Raw genomic sequence first — 18,511 nt, forward strand, 5'->3', positions numbered from 1 at the left:
TGCGAGCATGTGGGGTGGTGGGGTCATAGTGGCAGTTGGACAATCTGGCCAAAGCCCCACAAGAATCATCTAAGTGTGTTTATGATATTATCCAGTTGGGGAAAAGAGATGAGGAACAGCAAGCAACAGCCCACACCAAGATATCTAATCCAAGATAGACTCAATCTTTAGCATTCTTGGCTGTAAATTGATGGAAGTTGTGTCTCTATCTCTCCCACACACACTCACATTCCTCTCGTAAGAGAGAAGGTATGGTTCTAAATTCTTAGTCAATCCACCGCGGCAAATATATTATTTCTTTTCTAAACCGAAACACTCCTTATCCAATATATTGTCTAATTGATATACTAGAAATTAATCATGGTTAAGAAACTAGCCAGTCAAACAAGTTTGCTAGAGCAGAGTTCTCCATGTCTTGATTAACTTTTTCTTGCAGATTTCAAGTGGGCTCAATAGCCATAAAAGAACTGAGACCTTCTGGTCCAGCTCAGCAGCTCTACAAGATTCTGAAAGGTCATGTACAGCATTAACTACAGTTGGTGATTCCCTGTGTAAAGAACGTATAAAATGTCCATACATAGAGTTGAATTGGTATTTTTTTTCACTGACAGTGAAGACATATATTCACTTAAAGAAACTGAAGTTTGGTTTGACCATCTACTTATAGAATTGGTTTATGGACTTTATACTATAACTGCATGAAGGGCCTAGTGGTTAGTCATCCTGGAGAGCAAAGTGGCTGAATTATGCAAGTGTCTTTGGTCCACACGGTTTGTCATGTGGCCCTTATGTATGAACAAAATCATGGATCCTGAATTCTTGATGGCCCCTCCACATGAAGCTGCTTTCACATTTTGGTTTTAATTATCGCATTAATTGAGTAGACATTATTATATATATATATATATATATATAAGTTTCCTATAGGCTTGGAGTGGGATATTATTTGCAGGCGGCAAGTGGAACAAGGATACTTATGACTATGTTAATTAATCAGTTAAGTATCCAAAATCTCTTTAAGGTTCGAAAAATTGATCTGACATTCTAAGCTGGAGGTTAAGTGTGGTCAATGGTACTACTACTACTACTACTACTACTTGCTGCTGTGTTGACCCATCGGCATCATCTTTGAAGCTACAGAATAAAATAATGAACCGCCACTTATCTGTTAGTGTTTAAGTGACTAGGAAAGTGGCTAGAAGAAGCAATCCATCATCAAATAAGCGACACGTAAGCTTGTCTTCAACCTTCACCGACGAACTAAAAAGGTCAATAAGTTTTTTTAATAATGTTTAAAGCCGGTACCGACAAACATTTAAAAGGAAACAAAACACCAAGAGGACAGTCATATGACAATGGATGAGCAAGAAATTCGTCAGTGGACACGAAATATTTATTTAGGATCCAATCTATACATACGATAAAGCCGTTTGAACTGAAATGCTATTATGGGAAGTGGAATATTTTGGCCGTTCACCATATAAATATAATCCTGTTAAAAGAAGTATATAAAAATGTAATCTTTTTGGAAAAATAACGAAAAAATTAAATCTTTGTTAATAACTTTTGGTAATCATGTCACATCTACAGGGGTTTCCTTAAAGACTATCTTGAGAATTGTTACACATAAAAACGGATTTCAATTTGTCAAGAACTTTTGACTCCAGTCAAGAAACTCTTTCATGGAGTATCTTCCAGAGTTGGGAGAATTTCTGCAAGTTAAATCCAAGTGCTGTAGGCAAAATTATGCTCCGCCAGCCATGTCCATATCTGTGACCCCATCAATTCCCTTGAAGACAACTCGTAATTTTCTCAGACAAGAGGTTTTACTGCCATTCTGGTTGGTCATGCCATTCACATGGACAATGCCCTTTGAAACTTTACCCATAAGTTCAAATAGCGGTAGGCTTAGATTTGATCGAGTCATCTCTTCTAGAACTGGAGGTGCTTGCATGTACAAATTCTTTCCTCGGTGTATGATGCTTGCTTTTGATAGCAAAAGCTTAGGATGCTCTTCAAGCATATCAATCAACTGTTCATAAACAATCAAAGCAAATAATTATGAATTGAGCACAGCAACCAATAAACAATCAGAAATTGATAAAAGTGAAACAGAAGTGGAAATTATAAGATCAAGTGCAACATATCTTTTTTCTAGACAAAATGGAGAAACATGAAGTAGGGAACCACACTAAACAATTATATGGAATCTACTAGGCTTATTGATGTTTCGAACCAAGACACAAGCATGGCCAAAGCAAACAGCCAATATCTTGTTGGCTCAAATGTTTTCAGATTGCAAGAGATCAAGCGGCACTGTGAGCCATCATGGCAAACAAGTGACCAACTAAAAATGAATGGCAAAAGGATCATCATCTCCTATTGTCTATTATTGCCCAACTAAGGAAAAAATGGTCATAAGCAACAGAAATTAACCTTTTGCAAAGTAACTGAAGTGTCTAACTCCATAAGAACACCCGGACCACAAACAAGACAATCCTTGTCCTTCACAAATTCAGTCACTTTAATGTGGAGACCTTCCACGCCATTATACCTACAAAAGATTGAACTCATTCAGTGCACTTTGCCAAATAGCCTTTTACTTGAAAAAAAAAAAAAGAAAAAAAAAAAAAAGCAAAATGTCTTGATAAATCAAACGACCAATTAATTACTTAATTAAGAAGCTATTTTCCAGACATTTTCATGAATCCGCCAGATTCACCAACATCTCTGTTGCTCTATTTAATGGTATAAGAGGTTATAGGTAATTCCCAAGGAGTTGGTTATCACTGAAGTTAAAAAAATGGACAAGGAATATCTAAAAGTTACCTTTCAGATTATCCTGCATCGATCATTAATACAAGGCGAGATTAAAGAGGATGTTATGTTAACAGATCACAAAAATGAAGAATTTATTAGAATGGGGAATTGTACTGACGTTAGATAATTGGACAGAGTTTTGCTGCATCCTGATGCAATCTTCAAGGTTTCCAACGCACATGCAGCTGATATAATTGCATTGGTGGAAGCAATAGCCGGTATTATGTTTTTCACAACACCCTGTAAAAAGAGAAAGAACAATACATTTGTTCCAGCACAGAGAAGGAAAAAGGAAAAGAAGAGAGCGACAGAACAATGAGAAAGGAAATCAGAAGCAGGATCAAACTAGATAATTTATGCTAAAGGATAACATATATCTTTTTAAGTCTTTTAAGTATCCAATTCAGGAACACAAGAAACAGAACATATTGGGGCAGTTATATATATTTGGAAAAATTCTCTCACTCAAATTTAAATTTACCTGAGTAAGGGAATACGTAACTCCTTGAATGCCAAAAAGCTCAGCTCTCTTGACAGCCTAGGTGATACAGATAGAACATGAGTTGAAGGAACCAGGTGAAATCAATATTAAGAAAATCAGTTAGTAATTCCAGTAGTTTACCTCACCATAAACCCACTTCATATGTTCCGGGTCATCTGGATCAAAAGTCTTTCCACTGTGAACCTCATCCCATTTTATTAAGTGAGCATATTCAATACAATGAGCAGGAGTTCTAGGGGTTTCTGCAAGAGTGCACAAAGGAAACTTGACTTGAGGGGGGAAAAGCCAGATGGTACACTCAAAGCATGGCGTGACTCCTGGCATAATAACTCTAGCATGGCCCTTGAAGCCTTCAGTCCCACCATCTACCATGGGCTTCATTGTTTCTTCCCGTGGATTATCATCAGAATCATACTCTTAAGTTCCCAAAACAATAATACACAAAACATAAGCTCAAGAAGAGTAAAGGAAACCAAAATAAGATGGGAAAGTATTAGGTCCCTCTAAATTTGAACATATTGCATGCAAAAGTTAGAAGTACCATGTTGTAGAAGAGCATCAAATCAATTGAATCAAATGAACCTTCCCAAACAGAGTGGTGCAAAACTTTCAGAAATAGATCCCAAATAAAATTATGGAGAAAATTAGTGCTACAGTATGCCACATCTGCCTTATCCAAAGTAGTTAGTATCAAAACAAATAGAGGACCAGGAGAAAATTAGTGATTCTATAGTAAAAGAAGGTGGCTTATCCAAAGTAGTTAGTATCAAAACAAATAGAGGACCAGGAGAAAATTAGTGATTCTATAGTAAAAGAAGGTGAAACGAAGCTTATTACCGAGTCATTTAAAGGAGTTTTACATGATTCTGATGTCTACTTTAACGTAGACAAATGGGTATGCCTTTCTATATCATAAGGTCAGAGGCACAAATGGTGTATTCATTATTTATAAACTTTGTGTCTTAAGGCTCAAGGCTCAAAAACAGAAAATGCTCGATGCCATAGAGCATATGAGAAGCAATAAATACTCCACAAACAATATAAATATTTGTTACGCTGATCAGTGTCTCCCCGATGTCATATATACATGACAAGTGGCCTTTATTTTAGTTGACATTGTTATTATATACTTCTCAATAGAGCACATTCAGCTACTGGTTCTATATCCATTCATAATATTATACTACCTCCATTCCTTTAATTTTGACACTTTTTGACTTTTCACAAGAATTAAGAAAATAATTGAATAATCTCAATTCTAGAAAAAACAAGGTAATTGACTAAATTACTCTCTTATTAATTTCTGTAATTAAGAGAGATAAAGTTTACTGGAGATATCTAGATAAGGTCAAATTGCATTAAAATAGTGCTGACTTGATTTTTTGAAAGTTTCATATAAATGAAACAAGAAAAAAAGTCAAAAAGTGTCAAAATTAACAGAAAAGAGGTAGTATAAATATTTTGGAAATACAATGCAATAATACACCAATAATTGATGCACTAACAGGATAGACAATATGTACAAAAGAAAAGCCAGATAGAAATTGCTTCACAAAGTGATATTAAAAATAGAAGAAAATGCAAATTGAATTTCGACCAAAACATTAAATAAAAGTGAGAAAAAGCATTTAATAAATACAAATAGGTTAAAATTACGCACCAAGAAAGCTACAAGCTACAGCATTTATATAGCTCCGGGCCTCAATGGAATCAAGACCAAGCACAATAATACTAAAATCACTATAAAAATCAATTTCTTTGTCTTCGATCCGACAAAAATGTGGCACAATATTCACACCACTAACCCTTTCCATCACACGCTTGGCTGCTACTTCAGCCTTTGGCTTACCAACATCTTCAAGCCTGCAATAAGCACACTGATAAATGCCAATGCAAATGCATTTTCAGATGCAACACATACAAGCCAGAGCAAAATTTTCAATCTTCAATGATGCTATGATAAACATAAAATGACGAGAGATACCAAACTAAAAGTAGTCAAAATCGAATTACACCATTTCAACTATGAATGCAACACATATATCACCTTGACAAGAGACATGGAGGAAATTGTCCAGCAAATACAACTTTTTTGTTTCCCATATTTACAAGATATCAACTTTGTTATTTGCAAAATCAACGCATTTAAAAGTGTTGAAAATGTTTATAGACCCTTATAATCACCAGTTTAGAATTATAACACTGTCAAAGTATCTTAAAGAATTTCCAAGGTTCAAAATCAAATTAACAACTGGTTAACCAACTTCTATATAACGATAGGATCCACCTACCATAAACACACTCCAATTTCCATACACCAAATCAAAAGTATATATCAAACAGGGAAGGATGAGGACAAACATACTCTAATATCCATTCACCAATCAACAGTAACTGAAAGATAACAAATTGAGGAGGCACAATAGAAAAGGCAAGTGAAAAAAATTATAAGAGCTAAGTGCAGAAATAAAAAAGAACCTGAACAGGAACTGGCGATTGAGATTAGAAACTTCGATGCGGTCCATGTCGATGACCTCCAAATTCTTAAAACCCGATAAAGCCAAGTCCTTTAGCAGCTCACAGCCCAACCCACCAGCTCCTACCACCAATATTCGAGCATACTCTTGAAGATCATCTCTCAACTACATCCAAAGAACGTAATAAGAAAGAAAAACCTAAAATTATAACAGGACAATATTGAGCGCAAGTGCTCGTTAAATTGCCGAAGAGTGACATAGAGTGAGTAAAGTTGCTCACTTGGATACCGGGTTCGAAGGTAGGGGCGACGAGATTGCCGGGTCTGAGAAGCAGCTTGTCCAGGTCTGTCGACCGGCTCGGCTGCACCGTCGAGTTTGCCATTGTCCCGCTCTCTTTCTTGTCCTGCTATTGATATTAAGCCTAAAGCCCAAAAGCTGAAAGGGAAAAGAAACCCAAAATATGGCGTATCTTCTCGCTTGAATTTTACGCTTCGCCTCTGAGATTCAGTAAAACTCTCACCAACGCATCAACTCCAAAAAGTTCTATTTAAATTAATGTCTAAAAGCATTGCCTATATTTATCTATTTTGTTTTCGTCATAAAAATTTATTAAATTATTTTTTATTTCTTAGAGAATAATTTAATTATTAAATGGCAGTCAAATTTTATTTTATTTCTTTTAGGATATAGTGGAGTTTAATATTTTGTAACCATCATACAAGAAGTTTAAATTGTTAATTTTATATATTTTCTCAAACATGGAGTTAAAGTTAAGGATTAAGCTTTCTCTCTTTTTTTTCATCATAGGTATAAAAAAATTATCAAAAAAATAAAAAAAAAAAACAAATTCTAAACCATAAAATTCCCAACAAAATATCATAGTAAGTTTAAGCCCATCAATTTCCTATAAAAAAGTTCAAGTCCGCCAACAAAGAATGTACTCTAATTCATGGGCCGAACACCCGGAAACAAGGCCCAAATGGATCAAAGAAAACGCTTTATACTGCCAAATCAAATTGAAATTTAGTTACTTCTCATTTATATTATTTGACAAACAGAATTGCCAATTACATTTTCCTCCAAGAAATTACACCACTTGATTGTAATCACAACAATCCTATGCACTAGTATAGTATACTTCTAGCTACACAATATTGCTTTTATTGCAAAACCTCCTCCTGCATATACACTTCCACTAGCCACTACATTTTCCCTCCTCTCTTTGATCAATTACCTTTATCCAGGACAAGAACATCCAGTCCTTTGTAATTTTGATTTCTCTATCCACAAAAAAGCAAAAAAAAAGATCGATAAAGTCTCGGTATACCTGGTCTTTTTCCCAATTTATCATTGGTTGGAAAGTATCATTTCTAAGAGTGTAAATCCTATTTCAATGCTGGCTATAAATAAGAACTTTCTTGTTCAAAACTGTGGTCTATATGTCCTCATGGCTTCTTGCTTTAGTAACTGTGCATAAAGAAGCTCGTTCCATGAATCAGGCACTCCAGGCAGGCACCAGTGGCTGCAGTCTTGCCGATGCAATGGTGCGGGTTTGGAATGCAGATAATATACAGATGAATGGCCGTCTTTTCTTTGTGCAGTCATGCTGCTTATATTCAATACACTGAATCTCATTACCTGGTTTGAGTAAGCTGATAATAGATCAGCAACTATTTTGTATTGCGTCCATGTTTCAGGTGGCACCAATGATGACCCAAGCTCCGGCAACGTCTCTAAGTGGCAGCTTCCCCCCGTCTTCCAATTTCCGCCTCTGTGAGGTATACAATTTATTAGGTATCCCCAAGTGAAAGCATATAACAAATGGAGAAAAACAAGATGCTTATACATTTACATATTGTGCCAACTGCAAAGAATTTCAACCCTTTCAAATGGAATTAAATTTCAAGATCTGACAAATTCTAGAAGGATGTATAGCCTCCCAAGAATAAAAACCAAAAAGCGCAGTAAAAGGAAAATTATAGCAATATACCGGAAATGCACAGGAGCATATGTGCGGAAGAAAACTTGGGTCTTGCTTGTATTAACTTTATTATGTATCCATTGAACCACAGTCTCAAAGGACCTCTTATATGCTTCTTCAACCTTCATTTCCAAATTCACTTCTGCCCCTTCTTGAAAGTAAGTTCCTCTGAGCAACAAATTTAAAAATTGGAAGTCAGTCAATGAGAAATACTCAAACACCTTATTGAGACCACAAAGAACAATTGTGATGGAATTAAAATTAGGCTCCCATTTAACAATTACTTATTTCTTAGTAATTTTGTCCAATGAAATGTTATAACCATAAAAAGCAGATAAGGAAAAGCTTCTACAACAGAAAATGAAATCTATAGAAAGCAAATGAGTCAAAGTATCAATAAGAATAAAAGGATCAATTTACCCTCTTATCGTTTTCTCATAATTCCACCAATGCCCCATGTTTAGGACCAGCACATCAGCATTACTCCATTTGCTAGAGCTCCAATCCATTTGATCCAATTTTAGAGTTAATCTAACATTTCCTGGAACATTAGCAGGAGGCCGGCTCTGCAATACAAGAAACGGAGCTCGGTAGTACTCCACAGTACAATTATAATCCTTAAACCTGAATATTAAAAATCCTTTATGCTTGGTAATTGGACTGCCATTCACTTCATAGATTGAGTCCTTATTAGAAACAGCAGAAGACAATATGCACAGGAGAGACTCCCATTGATTTCTTCCAATCGAATCTCCAGCAAACACTAGCCGTTTGTTACGTAGCTTCTCCAACATTACTTTAGCATCAAATCTGTTTATATTTGTCAGCGAAAAAAAGGTTTTCTTACAACTTTGAATACATTCCAAATGGAGTTGAAACAAAGAAGGAAAGAACAAAAAAAAAAAAAAAAAAAGAGATCATCACTACCATATCGTCAATACACCATCAGCAGTGACAAAAGTTAGTCCCAAAAATGATAAATCCATGCCAAATTACAAGTTTCAAGTATAACTTACGTGCCATTTTTTAAATTTCTGAATTAAATTAAATAGCCAAGCAAATTGGGACCTAGAACACTGCTAGTGGACAAACAATGATAAAATTCCTTCCTCATATGTATGCAAAATGCCAAAGTTCACGGATAAACCTATTAGACTTGGCATCTGAAGAAAAGACAAAACTTTCAACAAATTAGGGAAGAGAGGACCTAAAGTTATCTCTTATCCGTTACCAACTATTAATTCAAAATTTCTTAGTTCAAAAAAAGAAACTAAAATAAAAATTGCCTATTGTTGTCCTAGAAGCAATAAATTACTAAAACTTACAGTTGATCTTCTAAGGAGGAATAGAAAACCGGAAGGCAGAAGAAAAGTCCTAAATTGAATTTGGGGAAAAAAAGAGTAGCTATATTTGATCGCTTGCAGACGTAGTATAGTATACGAACCAGAAATTCCGGGTCTTGAATGAAAAGCTAGAGTAACACATGAATCGGGCTTTTCATGATTATGATTTATCTTGCAATAAAAAATATAAAATCTTCTATTAACTTCTATCAAACAAACAGTCAAAGAAGGAATACGAGATGAATAACCACCTGGGCAAATTGCAATGCTTGGGTTGCCATCGCCATTTGGTGTAGAATAAATCGGGCCGACCATTTTCAGAGCACCTAAACCCTTCATCCAAAAAGCTGCAATCTTTAGACTGATACAATGGATAAGTCTCATCCCACACCCATTCACCATCAAACACGTCACACCCATCACCCTTCTCTCCTAAAAACTCGACTCTTCTATTCGGCCTTGGACTAGACCCGTTGAACTGCAGCCACATAAATCTCTCTGATTTACCCGGAACTCTATACCCTTTAGTTATTACGGACTTGAAATCCCAGTAAAAGAAGCTGCAAACCACACAAACTATAACCAAAAAGAAAGCCAAAACCCCTACAGATGGCTCAAAAAGTCGCAAACGCTTGAATTTCTTGAAAATTTCAAAAATTTCCATGGTTTCATGGTCTTGCTGAGATGGATTCTTAGACATTTGAAGTAAAGATAGGATTTTGAAATATAGGTATGGTCTTTGCGGCGCTGGTGATCAAGTTTAGATTGAGAATAGAACTTGACAAATAGAAGAAGAGTATGGTACAAAGAGAAGTACAGTTAGCAAGGAAAATATAATTCATGAAAAATGGAATCTGAACATGGCAAATATGTTTACGGTTACAGAGCTGGAGCTTCTTTGCTTGGTAGGTCAGTTATGTAATGTAATGAATAGAAAAAGGGCTCAAAGAGAGAGAATCATGGGTGCCAAGGAAGCAAAGGAGCATTCATGGCAGAATTATAAAAACACTCTCTCTTTTCTGTCTGTCCCGTTAGTACTGCCACTTTATATCATTGCAGAGCAAGAGAGATAGAGAGAGAGCGAGAGAGAGAGAGAGAGAAGGCCAGGCGGGGTTTAGTTTTTTGGATTTTGTAGTAGAGTTGTGCGCTTTGGGTACGGTGCTAGGAAAGCGAGGATTCATTTGTCAACTTCCAAAACCATTAAGCCAATAAACGAATAACTTAAGAAATGATATGTATTTATGCATATGTTAATCTAACCATGTGATTTAGAAACTTGCTGTTTAATGGCTGGTGCTCATTCCATTAAAGCTTGATACGGTGAAGCAGAAAAGAAAATAATGATTTTAATTAAATTATAAGCCAAACAAAATTAATCATTTTATCATCTCCACAAGTGTGAAATGATAATATTAAATTGAGAGAGTGATATGATAGATTTGGTTATGGGAAACGTGGGTTGAGATGGAGACATGGGTGGCGTGTGAGCGAGTGAGTTGTGGGTTTGAGACTTTTGAGTCCGCTGGTGGTGAGTGGCTGGCTTACGTGGAAAGCAACATCACATACCCAACGGATAGTAAAATCAAAATTTGCAATTGGCTACTGACTATTGCGGTCTGCACTCTGCAGCTACTATACAAATCCCAACAAGAACAAGTACTAAAATGGAGAATCAATTAACTGCTAATTTTTTGTTGCTCTGTAATCCTAATTTACTATTTTAGCTTTCTACACCCTTTTGTCACTTTCTTTCGTTCGATAAACCAACTAGTTAATTATTTGACAAGCAACATACATTTCCACCTTTAAAAAAGAGAGTGAGAGAGATAGGAAATAATTCGTCCTCGAAAACAAACATTCCACTGATTAAAACTTGAAAATTTAACTAAAGTTTCAAATTCTATGTTTCAAGTTTTACAATTCCATGAATTGGGAGATAAAATGAAAAGTACATAAACAATTTACTGGTAAGAAATAGGAATCAATTTTACAATGGTCTTTATCCATCTGCAGAAAGAATGGCTTGGGAGTTGGAGTCAATTTTCCCATCAAGCACGGAAGCAAAAACATTCACGAGAAGAAGTAAACTGTGACAGAACGAAGTTTTGGACTAAGTCTTTCTCTAATTATTTTTTCTTTTGAAAGATATATTTCGTCTTCTTCATCAATTCCCACTTAGAAAGAGATATTGCTATTGATTTTTAACTAAATCAACGAAATGCTTGCCTCTCATGGTTTAGTGGCTGGAGTCAACTTCCTCTCCAAGCACGAAAGAAAGAATAACGCCTTATATAAGCTCTTTTTGCGGTGGTGAACTCTGCTGCATATGTTTATAGATTTAGAGTTTTGGACTTTCTCTAATGAATTTTCATTTTGGTATTCTGCCTCCAATTCCCACTTAAAAATTATATTTATTTTCTATTATTCTTAATAACAATTATTTGTTTTACATTAATCAATTTATAACTACCAATTATGGATATATATATAAATAAGCGATAACACAAATGAACCCTTGCAGAAGCACAACATTGAGTTGACTTTTTTGTGAGTCAATAATCAAAAAAAAAAAAAAAAAAAAAAAAAAAACAGAGAGAGAGAGAAAAAAATGGATTTTGCGAGGGGGGGGCGGTGTGGAGCACATTTTGCGAGCCTGCTTAAAATGGAAGGAGGGTTTCAATTGAGCAATCATGACAAGGAAGTTGAATGTGTCACGGATTTATGTCACTAACTCTTAGCTGTTGCTTCAATCGTTGAAGATTGTAATTAAATAATAATAATGGCATTCCATTTCTATTTGTTTTATTTCTGGTCAGCAAGAATTATGGTTATCCTTTAATGGTAGTTGCCACTATTATTATTATTATCATCATCATCATAATTAGTGGTAGGAAGAGAGAATTTTGGATATGGACATCTCCAACGCAGAGCAGCAGATGCAATAATATGGAAATGATAAATCCTTATCATGTTCGCATCAAGTGAATTTCTGTGTATTGATGTATAAATATAAGATGTTGATGGAGATTTTTTTTTTCTTTTGTAAATGATTTCGTTGACATTACAATTAAATACTACTATCATCACAATGGAGTAGAAGGAGGAGATTATAATCTAATCACTTACCTTCTTTTTTAGTTATTTTTGGTGTCCTTTTAAATAATTTTTAGATTTGTTTATGTTTCGATGGATTTTTTTTTTTTCTTACCATTATTAAAACAATGTCAAAATCTATGATATTTATCATTTCATTACAAGTTCTCAAGTTTGAACTCTAACCAACTCAACTTCTAGTGCTGGGGCCAATTTTGTACGTTAGGGATTCTTAATATATGTAGTATATAAAACGGAAGTGCTTAAATAGAGTTTGTCAATAAGAAATGCAAAGCAAGAACAATGCATGTTAGACTAGATAGCATATGCACGTAGCTTGTCTGGCTGGGATGCCATCGGGGCATGAGGCGTGCCCCTGTCCTGCAAAACGAAGCCGCCAGGTCCCAATTTATGGCTTAAAAATGGAGTATCAAAGTTACTAATCCATAAGATTCAATCTTGAGATTATAAATAATTCAAAATAAATCTTGACATTACACATAAATTACACATGCCGTCGTCGTCGGTGGTCGATAGTTTTGGAATTCCAAGATACCACGTTTAGCTTAGTTGTTTTCATTTGTCTGAATTGAACAAATAAAATGCGATTACTCCCTGCTTAACACTTTGGATCTTGCGCTTGTTGATGGGCTTAGTTTAGGATTTGTCAACCCAAGTCCAAGTCCAAGTCCAAGTCCCCAAAATGGGCTGCACTCTGTAGTGTAAAACAATTGGATCAGACTAGGCCTAGCCATTCAACGAGTCTAGTAGTGTGATAAGAAACTATAACTGCACATTTCGAAACGTTAAAGATTACACTAACCAGCTCTAATTATACTGTATGCTCTATTAGTCTCATGAAAAAAGAACATCCGCTGAGCCAACGAATTGACTAAAATCTGTCAATTGCAATAGTAATGCAAAAGGGTATCTTTCATCATCATCATCATCATCATCATCATATGTCATATGATGAACTTCTATTAAAACTGAAGCAAAACATATAAAGATGTTTTGCAACTAATCCATTTGTTAAAGATAACCTAATGTTGAGAATAAGAACACTGTTCTGGATTACACTGCAGACCATGCCAAAACAAATTAGAATCTGTTTGGGACAAAAAAATATAATCACACAGTTGAGAGGCGACCAAGTTGAAATAATATTCATTCAAGAACCTAAAAATTCAGAGTCAAAACAATCAAATTTATCGCTGCTATAGTTTCCTCAATCTATTTAAAACCGCATACACAAAGCAAGCGAGAAGAAGAGAACACAAGAGAACAAATTTTTATTCCTCTCTCTAGTTTCTCCCCCTGATAACACAAGATAACTAACTACGAGTTTTATATAGTAAAAGAGAGACCAAAGTGTTTTAAGGCGAAAAAAACAAGCCAATCCAACAAAGAAAAAAGTTCATAGCAAAATATAATCATATCAGTCGAGTCATTCTATAGATGAACCATAAGTAACAAGTTCAAATTGCCAATCTAATAGCAAAAACATAGAGATTAGACTGAACAAACCAAAATAAACAAAATGCAGTATTGTCAAGCTACACCAACAAACTCACGTACCCATTAAGGATCCTCAGGGCCATACATCATCTGTATCAAGAATTCCTTACGCTCATCAACAGGGTAACCAAAAAAAGCCCTGACTTTTGTAGGATCTTTAGTAAGGAAAGTGTAAGCTGCAAACCTTACATTCTTTTCAACTCCTATCTTCACAAGCTCTGCATAAATCTCTCTTTCAGTGTAAATACGTTTGCGAGCTTTCTCAATAATAGCATTTCCCTCTTTAATTGCCTCTGAAACATCCTTAATTGCTTCTTTGACACTCTTCAATTGCTTCTCCCATGTACGAGCCTTCCGTTTCCTCTCTTTTCTTGACATTTCAGGCTCAGTACATTGCACGTGGTAATACACACGGAGCATACAAATGGCATGAACAGCATAACAAAGAACTTGAGCCACTGCCGTTCCTCGCCTTCGATCCCAAAGTTCCCACCAATTTTCTTCTTCAATGTCTCGTTCATTTTCATCAATCTATTACAAAATAATTCTTTAATCTACATAAATTTCTCATTAAAGAATGTAATTAGACACAAATCAATTGAAAATTAAGCCAACCTTGACAATACTGCTACTCATGGTGTACGTTTTCTGTACGGTCGGATTCTTGTTGTTGTTGTTGTTGATGCTGTTGCGCTTTAAGAAGAAAGGGCTTGAACCCAATCTCTAAGGTTAGATAACCGAAAGCTAGGGCACCGATCACCACTATACCTGATCTTATCGCGTTCAACTTCGTGATTGGGTTCATGGTCTGTTCCCTCTTCTCTGCAAACCTAAACGATCCCCATCTTCTTCATTTTTGAGTTTTCAGTTTTCACTCAATTTCTATAAAAAAAAAAAAAAAAAGGAAAAGACTTACCTTGAGCGACGTCGTTTCATAAAGCTTTGACTTTTGCCCATTCGGTGCTGACTAAGGATCTGCCAATAGATTGATGTATCAAACGGCACAAATCTAATGAGCTCGTACTCCTTTAGACAAATATATCTACTTTTCTTCTTAATTTTCAGACGGATCAATTCTGTGGGCATTTCTTTGATATTGGCGTTATTTTGACAGGTAAATTTTGGATTCCTTTTATCAAATTGGAAATTTTCTTGGTCTAATGTATGTCTATTGTTATTCAATGATTTCTAGGTTCAACTCTTTGAAAGAAAGTTTTGATTTTTTTTTTTTTTTTTTTTTTTTTTTTTAATTTGAAGGGATTGCAGTGGATTGGTTTTGTGATGTTAACAAGACATGGCTTGAATCAGCTGAACTCACTAAATATCGCAACAAATTGCAAGGCAGCTTCATCGGCTGTGTTGAGAAGGCAGCACTTCCTTATGAGGTCGCTCGGAGTTGGAGGTCATAGTAATTACGGCACTGAGAATAGGATGGAAGAAACAAAATCTTTGGGTGGAACCAATTTGGAGGCTGATGCTGAGAACATTTTGAGAGCAATTACTCCAATTCTTGACCCAACTAGACATAAAGGCCAGGCAGGTAACCCCCTTGGAAATTTGCCTCCTCTGTTTTATCATCCTATCATTTGTACACTGTAATTATGGGTTGTCATTTGAAATGCTCTGAATTTCTTTTTTCAGGGAAAGTTGCTGTTATTGGTGGGTGTCGGGAGTACACTGGTGCTCCTTATTTTGCTGCTATTTCAGCGTTGAAAATTGTTAGTGCCTGCTATCCTTTCATTTTAATTGAATTCTTCCTTTTGAATTTTATCTAATCATATTCTGATTTGGATAATATGATTACTTTATTTTTTTTCCTTCGCAGGGTGCAGATTTGTCCCACGTATTTTGTACCAAAGATGCTGCTCCAGTAATCAAAAGTTATAGTCCTGAGTTGATTGTTCACCCTATTTTGGAAGAATCTTATAATGTTGGGTATTTTTCTTTATTATCATTGGATATGTATCCTTATTCGTTGTGTTATATAGCCATTGTTGCTGAGCAGAATGCTGATTTTTATGGAGAACCACATGCTTCTAGGGATGGGGACAAAAAATACATGTCAGATAAGGTTGTTGCCGAGGTTGATAAATGGATGGAAAGATTTGATTGTCTTGTTGTTGGTCCAGGCCTTGGAAGGGACCCATTTCTTCTGGTAAGTTTTTTCTTACTCTAGTTTCCAATGTATATATGCAACATGCCTGTGTCTTCATTTCTCTATCTCTAACCGAGTTTTTTGCAAGAGGCATGTAGTCATAAGTAATGATTGTTCCTAGTACCTTTGGTGGAGGACATTACATTGTTAGCGTGTTATTGTATTCTCCACCATTCTTTTAATAAAATTATGTTTGTTTCTTTAGCTTCTGTTTTCATATTTTGTCACTTTCTTGAGTTCCATCTTGCTTGAATGTTTCAGTTTTTTCCTTCTGCATTGGAAGTTCTTTTCCACTGACCTTTCCACTCCCAGTTTATCATGTAATCTGGCAATACTTTTATAGTTGCTTATTATCTACAGGATTGTGTCAGTGAAATTATGAAGCAAGCAAGGCGGTCAAATGTTCCAATTATTGTAGATGGTGTATGTAATTAGTGAGGCATCTTTCAATTTTGATCTTCTTAATACGTGTCCTTCATTCATTATTATATGCACCCTTTACAGCCGGCATTTGCCTATGCTACTATGTGCTGATGAAATGAATATTTCCCAGGATGGGCTCTTTCTTGTAACAAACAGTCTTGATCTTGTTAGTGGTTATCCCTTAGCTGTCCTAACCCCAAATGTGAACGAGTACAAGCGCCTGGTTCATAAAGTTCTAAATTGTGAAGTGAATCATCAAGATGCTCACGAGCAACTACTCTCTCTTGCCAAAAGGTAAATTTATTTATGGAATTTCTTGAAATTTAGGTTTGTTGTTTCTCATTCTCATGGTGGATGAATAGTTGAAATTTGGCCTTAAAGGATCTGAATTAGGTTTTCTTTGACCTATGTGAGTGTTTAGTTAGCTAGTGTGAATCGAGTGTAGATTAATGTGGTTGACTATTATGCTAATAGAAATTTGATAGAAATGAACTCAACTGTTTGCTGTTGCAAAACTCTATTTGACTATTCTGTTCTCTGCATCTAGTACTCTTCTTGGAGTTTATCATGCTACTGAGAATGCAAGGTTTTTGTTGTTCAATTCTAGGTTGTTTCAACTTTTTAATATACAGTATCTCTATTGGTCAGGATTGGTGGTATCACCATCTTACGAAAAGGAAGATCTGATCTTATCAGTGATGGTGAGATAGGTATGCAATAACTGATATGACTATCAACACAAGTATTTTGTGTTTTCTAGTTTTTAGATATTCACATGCTAGTTTGCTAAGTTGCTCGAACAGTATTTGATATTTTTTTTGTAAGATTTAAGTTTTGAATTCTAATTTATCATTTACCCTGCTCTCCCAATCAAATTAAGTTACCATTTTTTTTCTTTTAGGCTTTTGAAGCATCATGGTTAGTTTGGCATTAATTATTTGTATATTTATGCAGTCAAATCAGTTAGCGTCTATGGTTCTCCTAGGCGTTGCGGGGGCCAGGGTGATATCCTTTCTGGAAGGTAATTGATTGTATTATCTTTTTTCTTTCCAGGCATAAATATTTGCTCCTGTTTTTTGGTTTGTTCCTCTTCCTCAGTGTTTTCCACTCATAGTTACTTCTTTGGAGTGCTATACTTTCCTTGGCCCATCTGATTACATTTTTCTCATAATATGGTGCCTTGTCTATTCTATGATTACATTTTTCCCGAAATAACTGTTTCAGAATTTGATGCATTCTTGCCTAGCATTCAGTTTTGAAATCAAAATATGTATGATCATTTTCAACTGAATATTTATGATGCATCCTTTCTCTTGGTGCCAGTGTGGCTGTATTTGTATCATGGGCACGCCATTGTATCTCAGGTGCCAAAGGGAATTTGAGTATCAGGTTGCTCTCCATTCTCTGTGACAATCCATAAATTTCTGTACTCCTACTTTTTCAACTGTGTTTGAGGACTCAATGCTTCTTTCATAATTGGTGCAGTCCAACAAATCCTACAGTGTTAGGATGCATTGCTGGGTCTGCTTTGTTGAGGAAGGCTGCATCACTTGCTTTTGAGGGTAGGAAAAGGTCAACTTTAACGGGTGACATCATTGACTGCTTGGGAAGGAGGTAGTCATTCTGAGTCCTGGACACGACTTCTGTTGAAAAAAAAGAGAGAAAATTAAAAATCTAACCATTGTTACACTGTCCTTATTTCTCGCAGTTTGGAGGATATTTGTCCAGTTTAATTTAACCATTGTTACGCTGTCCTTATTTCTCGCAGTTTGGAGGATATTTGTCCCACCTGTTGATGCTGTTGGTATTGGCATAGATTCTATGCTCTTCCACAAGTCTGTTGGGTTTTATAATTAAACTCTTACATTATCCGCAATCTATACTGCAGAGGGTAATTTGATGGTTTGTCCATATGTTAAATGGCAGTGATTATTCAAGCTGAACGCTTTAATCAAGTTCACGGTCCAGTCTGAACTTTCTTCTCCCTGATAGCAACTGAAGTCATCTATCTGTAAGGAATAAAACTTGAGTTTCTATCTAGCCCTTAAAATTTCTGTAAAAAGTGACATACAAAATGAGTGGAGCAGGAATGTTTTTATTGCTACTGCAGATTTCATGTTTCAACAATGCTTTTGAGTAAAAGCAGATTGACATTTCATCGCTTCAATACCCCAAAATATATCTGGTTCATCCAGCTGT

At 35.6% G+C, this 18,511-nt stretch overlaps 4 protein-coding genes and 1 long non-coding RNA gene across 15 annotated transcripts; 2 read left to right on the plus strand and 3 right to left on the minus strand.

Moving 5' to 3' along the window:
• The first annotated feature begins 117 nt into the window (after positions 1–117).
• Positions 118–816, plus strand: LOC149495132 (uncharacterized). The gene is made up of 2 exons (XR_016321858.1): positions 118–249; positions 437–816. It is a non-coding gene; the product is annotated as an uncharacterized LOC149495132 (long non-coding RNA).
• Positions 817–1,534: 718 nt separating this feature from the next.
• ECR1 (E1 C-terminal related 1) lies at positions 1,535–6,342 on the minus strand. The gene is made up of 8 exons (XM_012214160.4): positions 6,080–6,342; positions 5,801–5,964; positions 4,983–5,185; positions 3,443–3,738; positions 3,302–3,358; positions 2,939–3,060; positions 2,437–2,554; positions 1,535–2,032 (listed from the first exon to the last, which is right to left on the minus strand). Exons 1-8 carry the CDS (start codon positions 6,179–6,181, stop codon positions 1,745–1,747), a joined length of 1,350 nt encoding a protein of 449 aa, XP_012069550.1. The 5' UTR covers positions 6,182–6,342; the 3' UTR covers positions 1,535–1,744.
• A 468-nt stretch (positions 6,343–6,810) lies between these two features.
• LOC105631931 (protein trichome birefringence-like 10) lies at positions 6,811–10,463 on the minus strand. Of its 2 annotated transcripts, none has more exons than XM_012214158.4 (4): positions 9,375–10,463; positions 8,201–8,629; positions 7,790–7,948; positions 6,811–7,570 (listed from the first exon to the last, which is right to left on the minus strand). In XM_012214158.4, exons 1-4 carry the CDS (start codon positions 9,821–9,823, stop codon positions 7,222–7,224), a joined length of 1,386 nt encoding a protein of 461 aa, XP_012069548.1. In that variant the 5' UTR covers positions 9,824–10,463; the 3' UTR covers positions 6,811–7,221. The 2 variants fall into 2 exon arrangements, with proteins under 2 accessions (XP_012069548.1, XP_012069549.1); XM_012214159.4 differs by having other exon boundaries at positions 8,201–8,590; positions 9,375–10,457.
• A 2,200-nt stretch (positions 10,464–12,663) lies between these two features.
• On the minus strand, positions 12,664–14,599 carry LOC149495133 (uncharacterized). Of its 2 annotated transcripts, XM_089723888.1 has the most exons (3): positions 14,350–14,599; positions 13,795–14,265; positions 12,664–12,931 (listed from the first exon to the last, which is right to left on the minus strand). In XM_089723888.1, the coding sequence occupies exons 1-2, from the start codon at positions 14,368–14,370 to the stop codon at positions 13,798–13,800; spliced, it is 489 nt and encodes a 162-aa protein (XP_089580014.1). In that variant the 5' UTR covers positions 14,371–14,599; the 3' UTR covers positions 12,664–12,931; positions 13,795–13,797. The 2 variants fall into 2 exon arrangements, with proteins under 2 accessions (XP_089580014.1, XP_089580013.1); XM_089723887.1 differs by lacking the exon at positions 12,664–12,931 and having other exon boundaries at positions 13,633–14,265.
• A 92-nt stretch (positions 14,600–14,691) lies between these two features.
• LOC105631929 (pfkB-like carbohydrate kinase family protein) lies at positions 14,692–18,416 on the plus strand. Of its 9 annotated transcripts, XM_089723879.1 has the most exons (13): positions 14,693–14,848; positions 14,992–15,274; positions 15,376–15,452; positions 15,560–15,664; positions 15,740–15,889; positions 16,250–16,312; positions 16,443–16,606; positions 16,961–17,022; positions 17,267–17,333; positions 17,636–17,701; positions 17,798–17,926; positions 18,081–18,147; positions 18,239–18,416. In XM_089723879.1, the coding sequence occupies exons 2-12, from the start codon at positions 15,016–15,018 to the stop codon at positions 18,106–18,108; spliced, it is 1,170 nt and encodes a 389-aa protein (XP_089580005.1). In that variant the 5' UTR covers positions 14,693–14,848; positions 14,992–15,015; the 3' UTR covers positions 18,109–18,147; positions 18,239–18,416. The 9 variants fall into 9 exon arrangements, with proteins under 9 accessions (XP_089580010.1, XP_089580005.1, XP_089580012.1 ...); XM_089723886.1 differs by having other exon boundaries at positions 15,560–15,669; positions 15,775–15,889; positions 18,021–18,416; XM_089723881.1 differs by having other exon boundaries at positions 15,560–15,669; positions 15,775–15,889; positions 18,081–18,416.
• Positions 18,417–18,511: the final 95 nt, after the last annotated feature.

The sequence above is a fragment of the Jatropha curcas genome, chromosome 7 (assembly GCF_041381405.1).
Source record: "Jatropha curcas cultivar XTBG-Jc1 chromosome 7, XTBG_Jcur_1.0, whole genome shotgun sequence".
Classification (NCBI taxonomy): Eukaryota; Viridiplantae; Streptophyta; class Magnoliopsida; order Malpighiales; family Euphorbiaceae; genus Jatropha; species Jatropha curcas.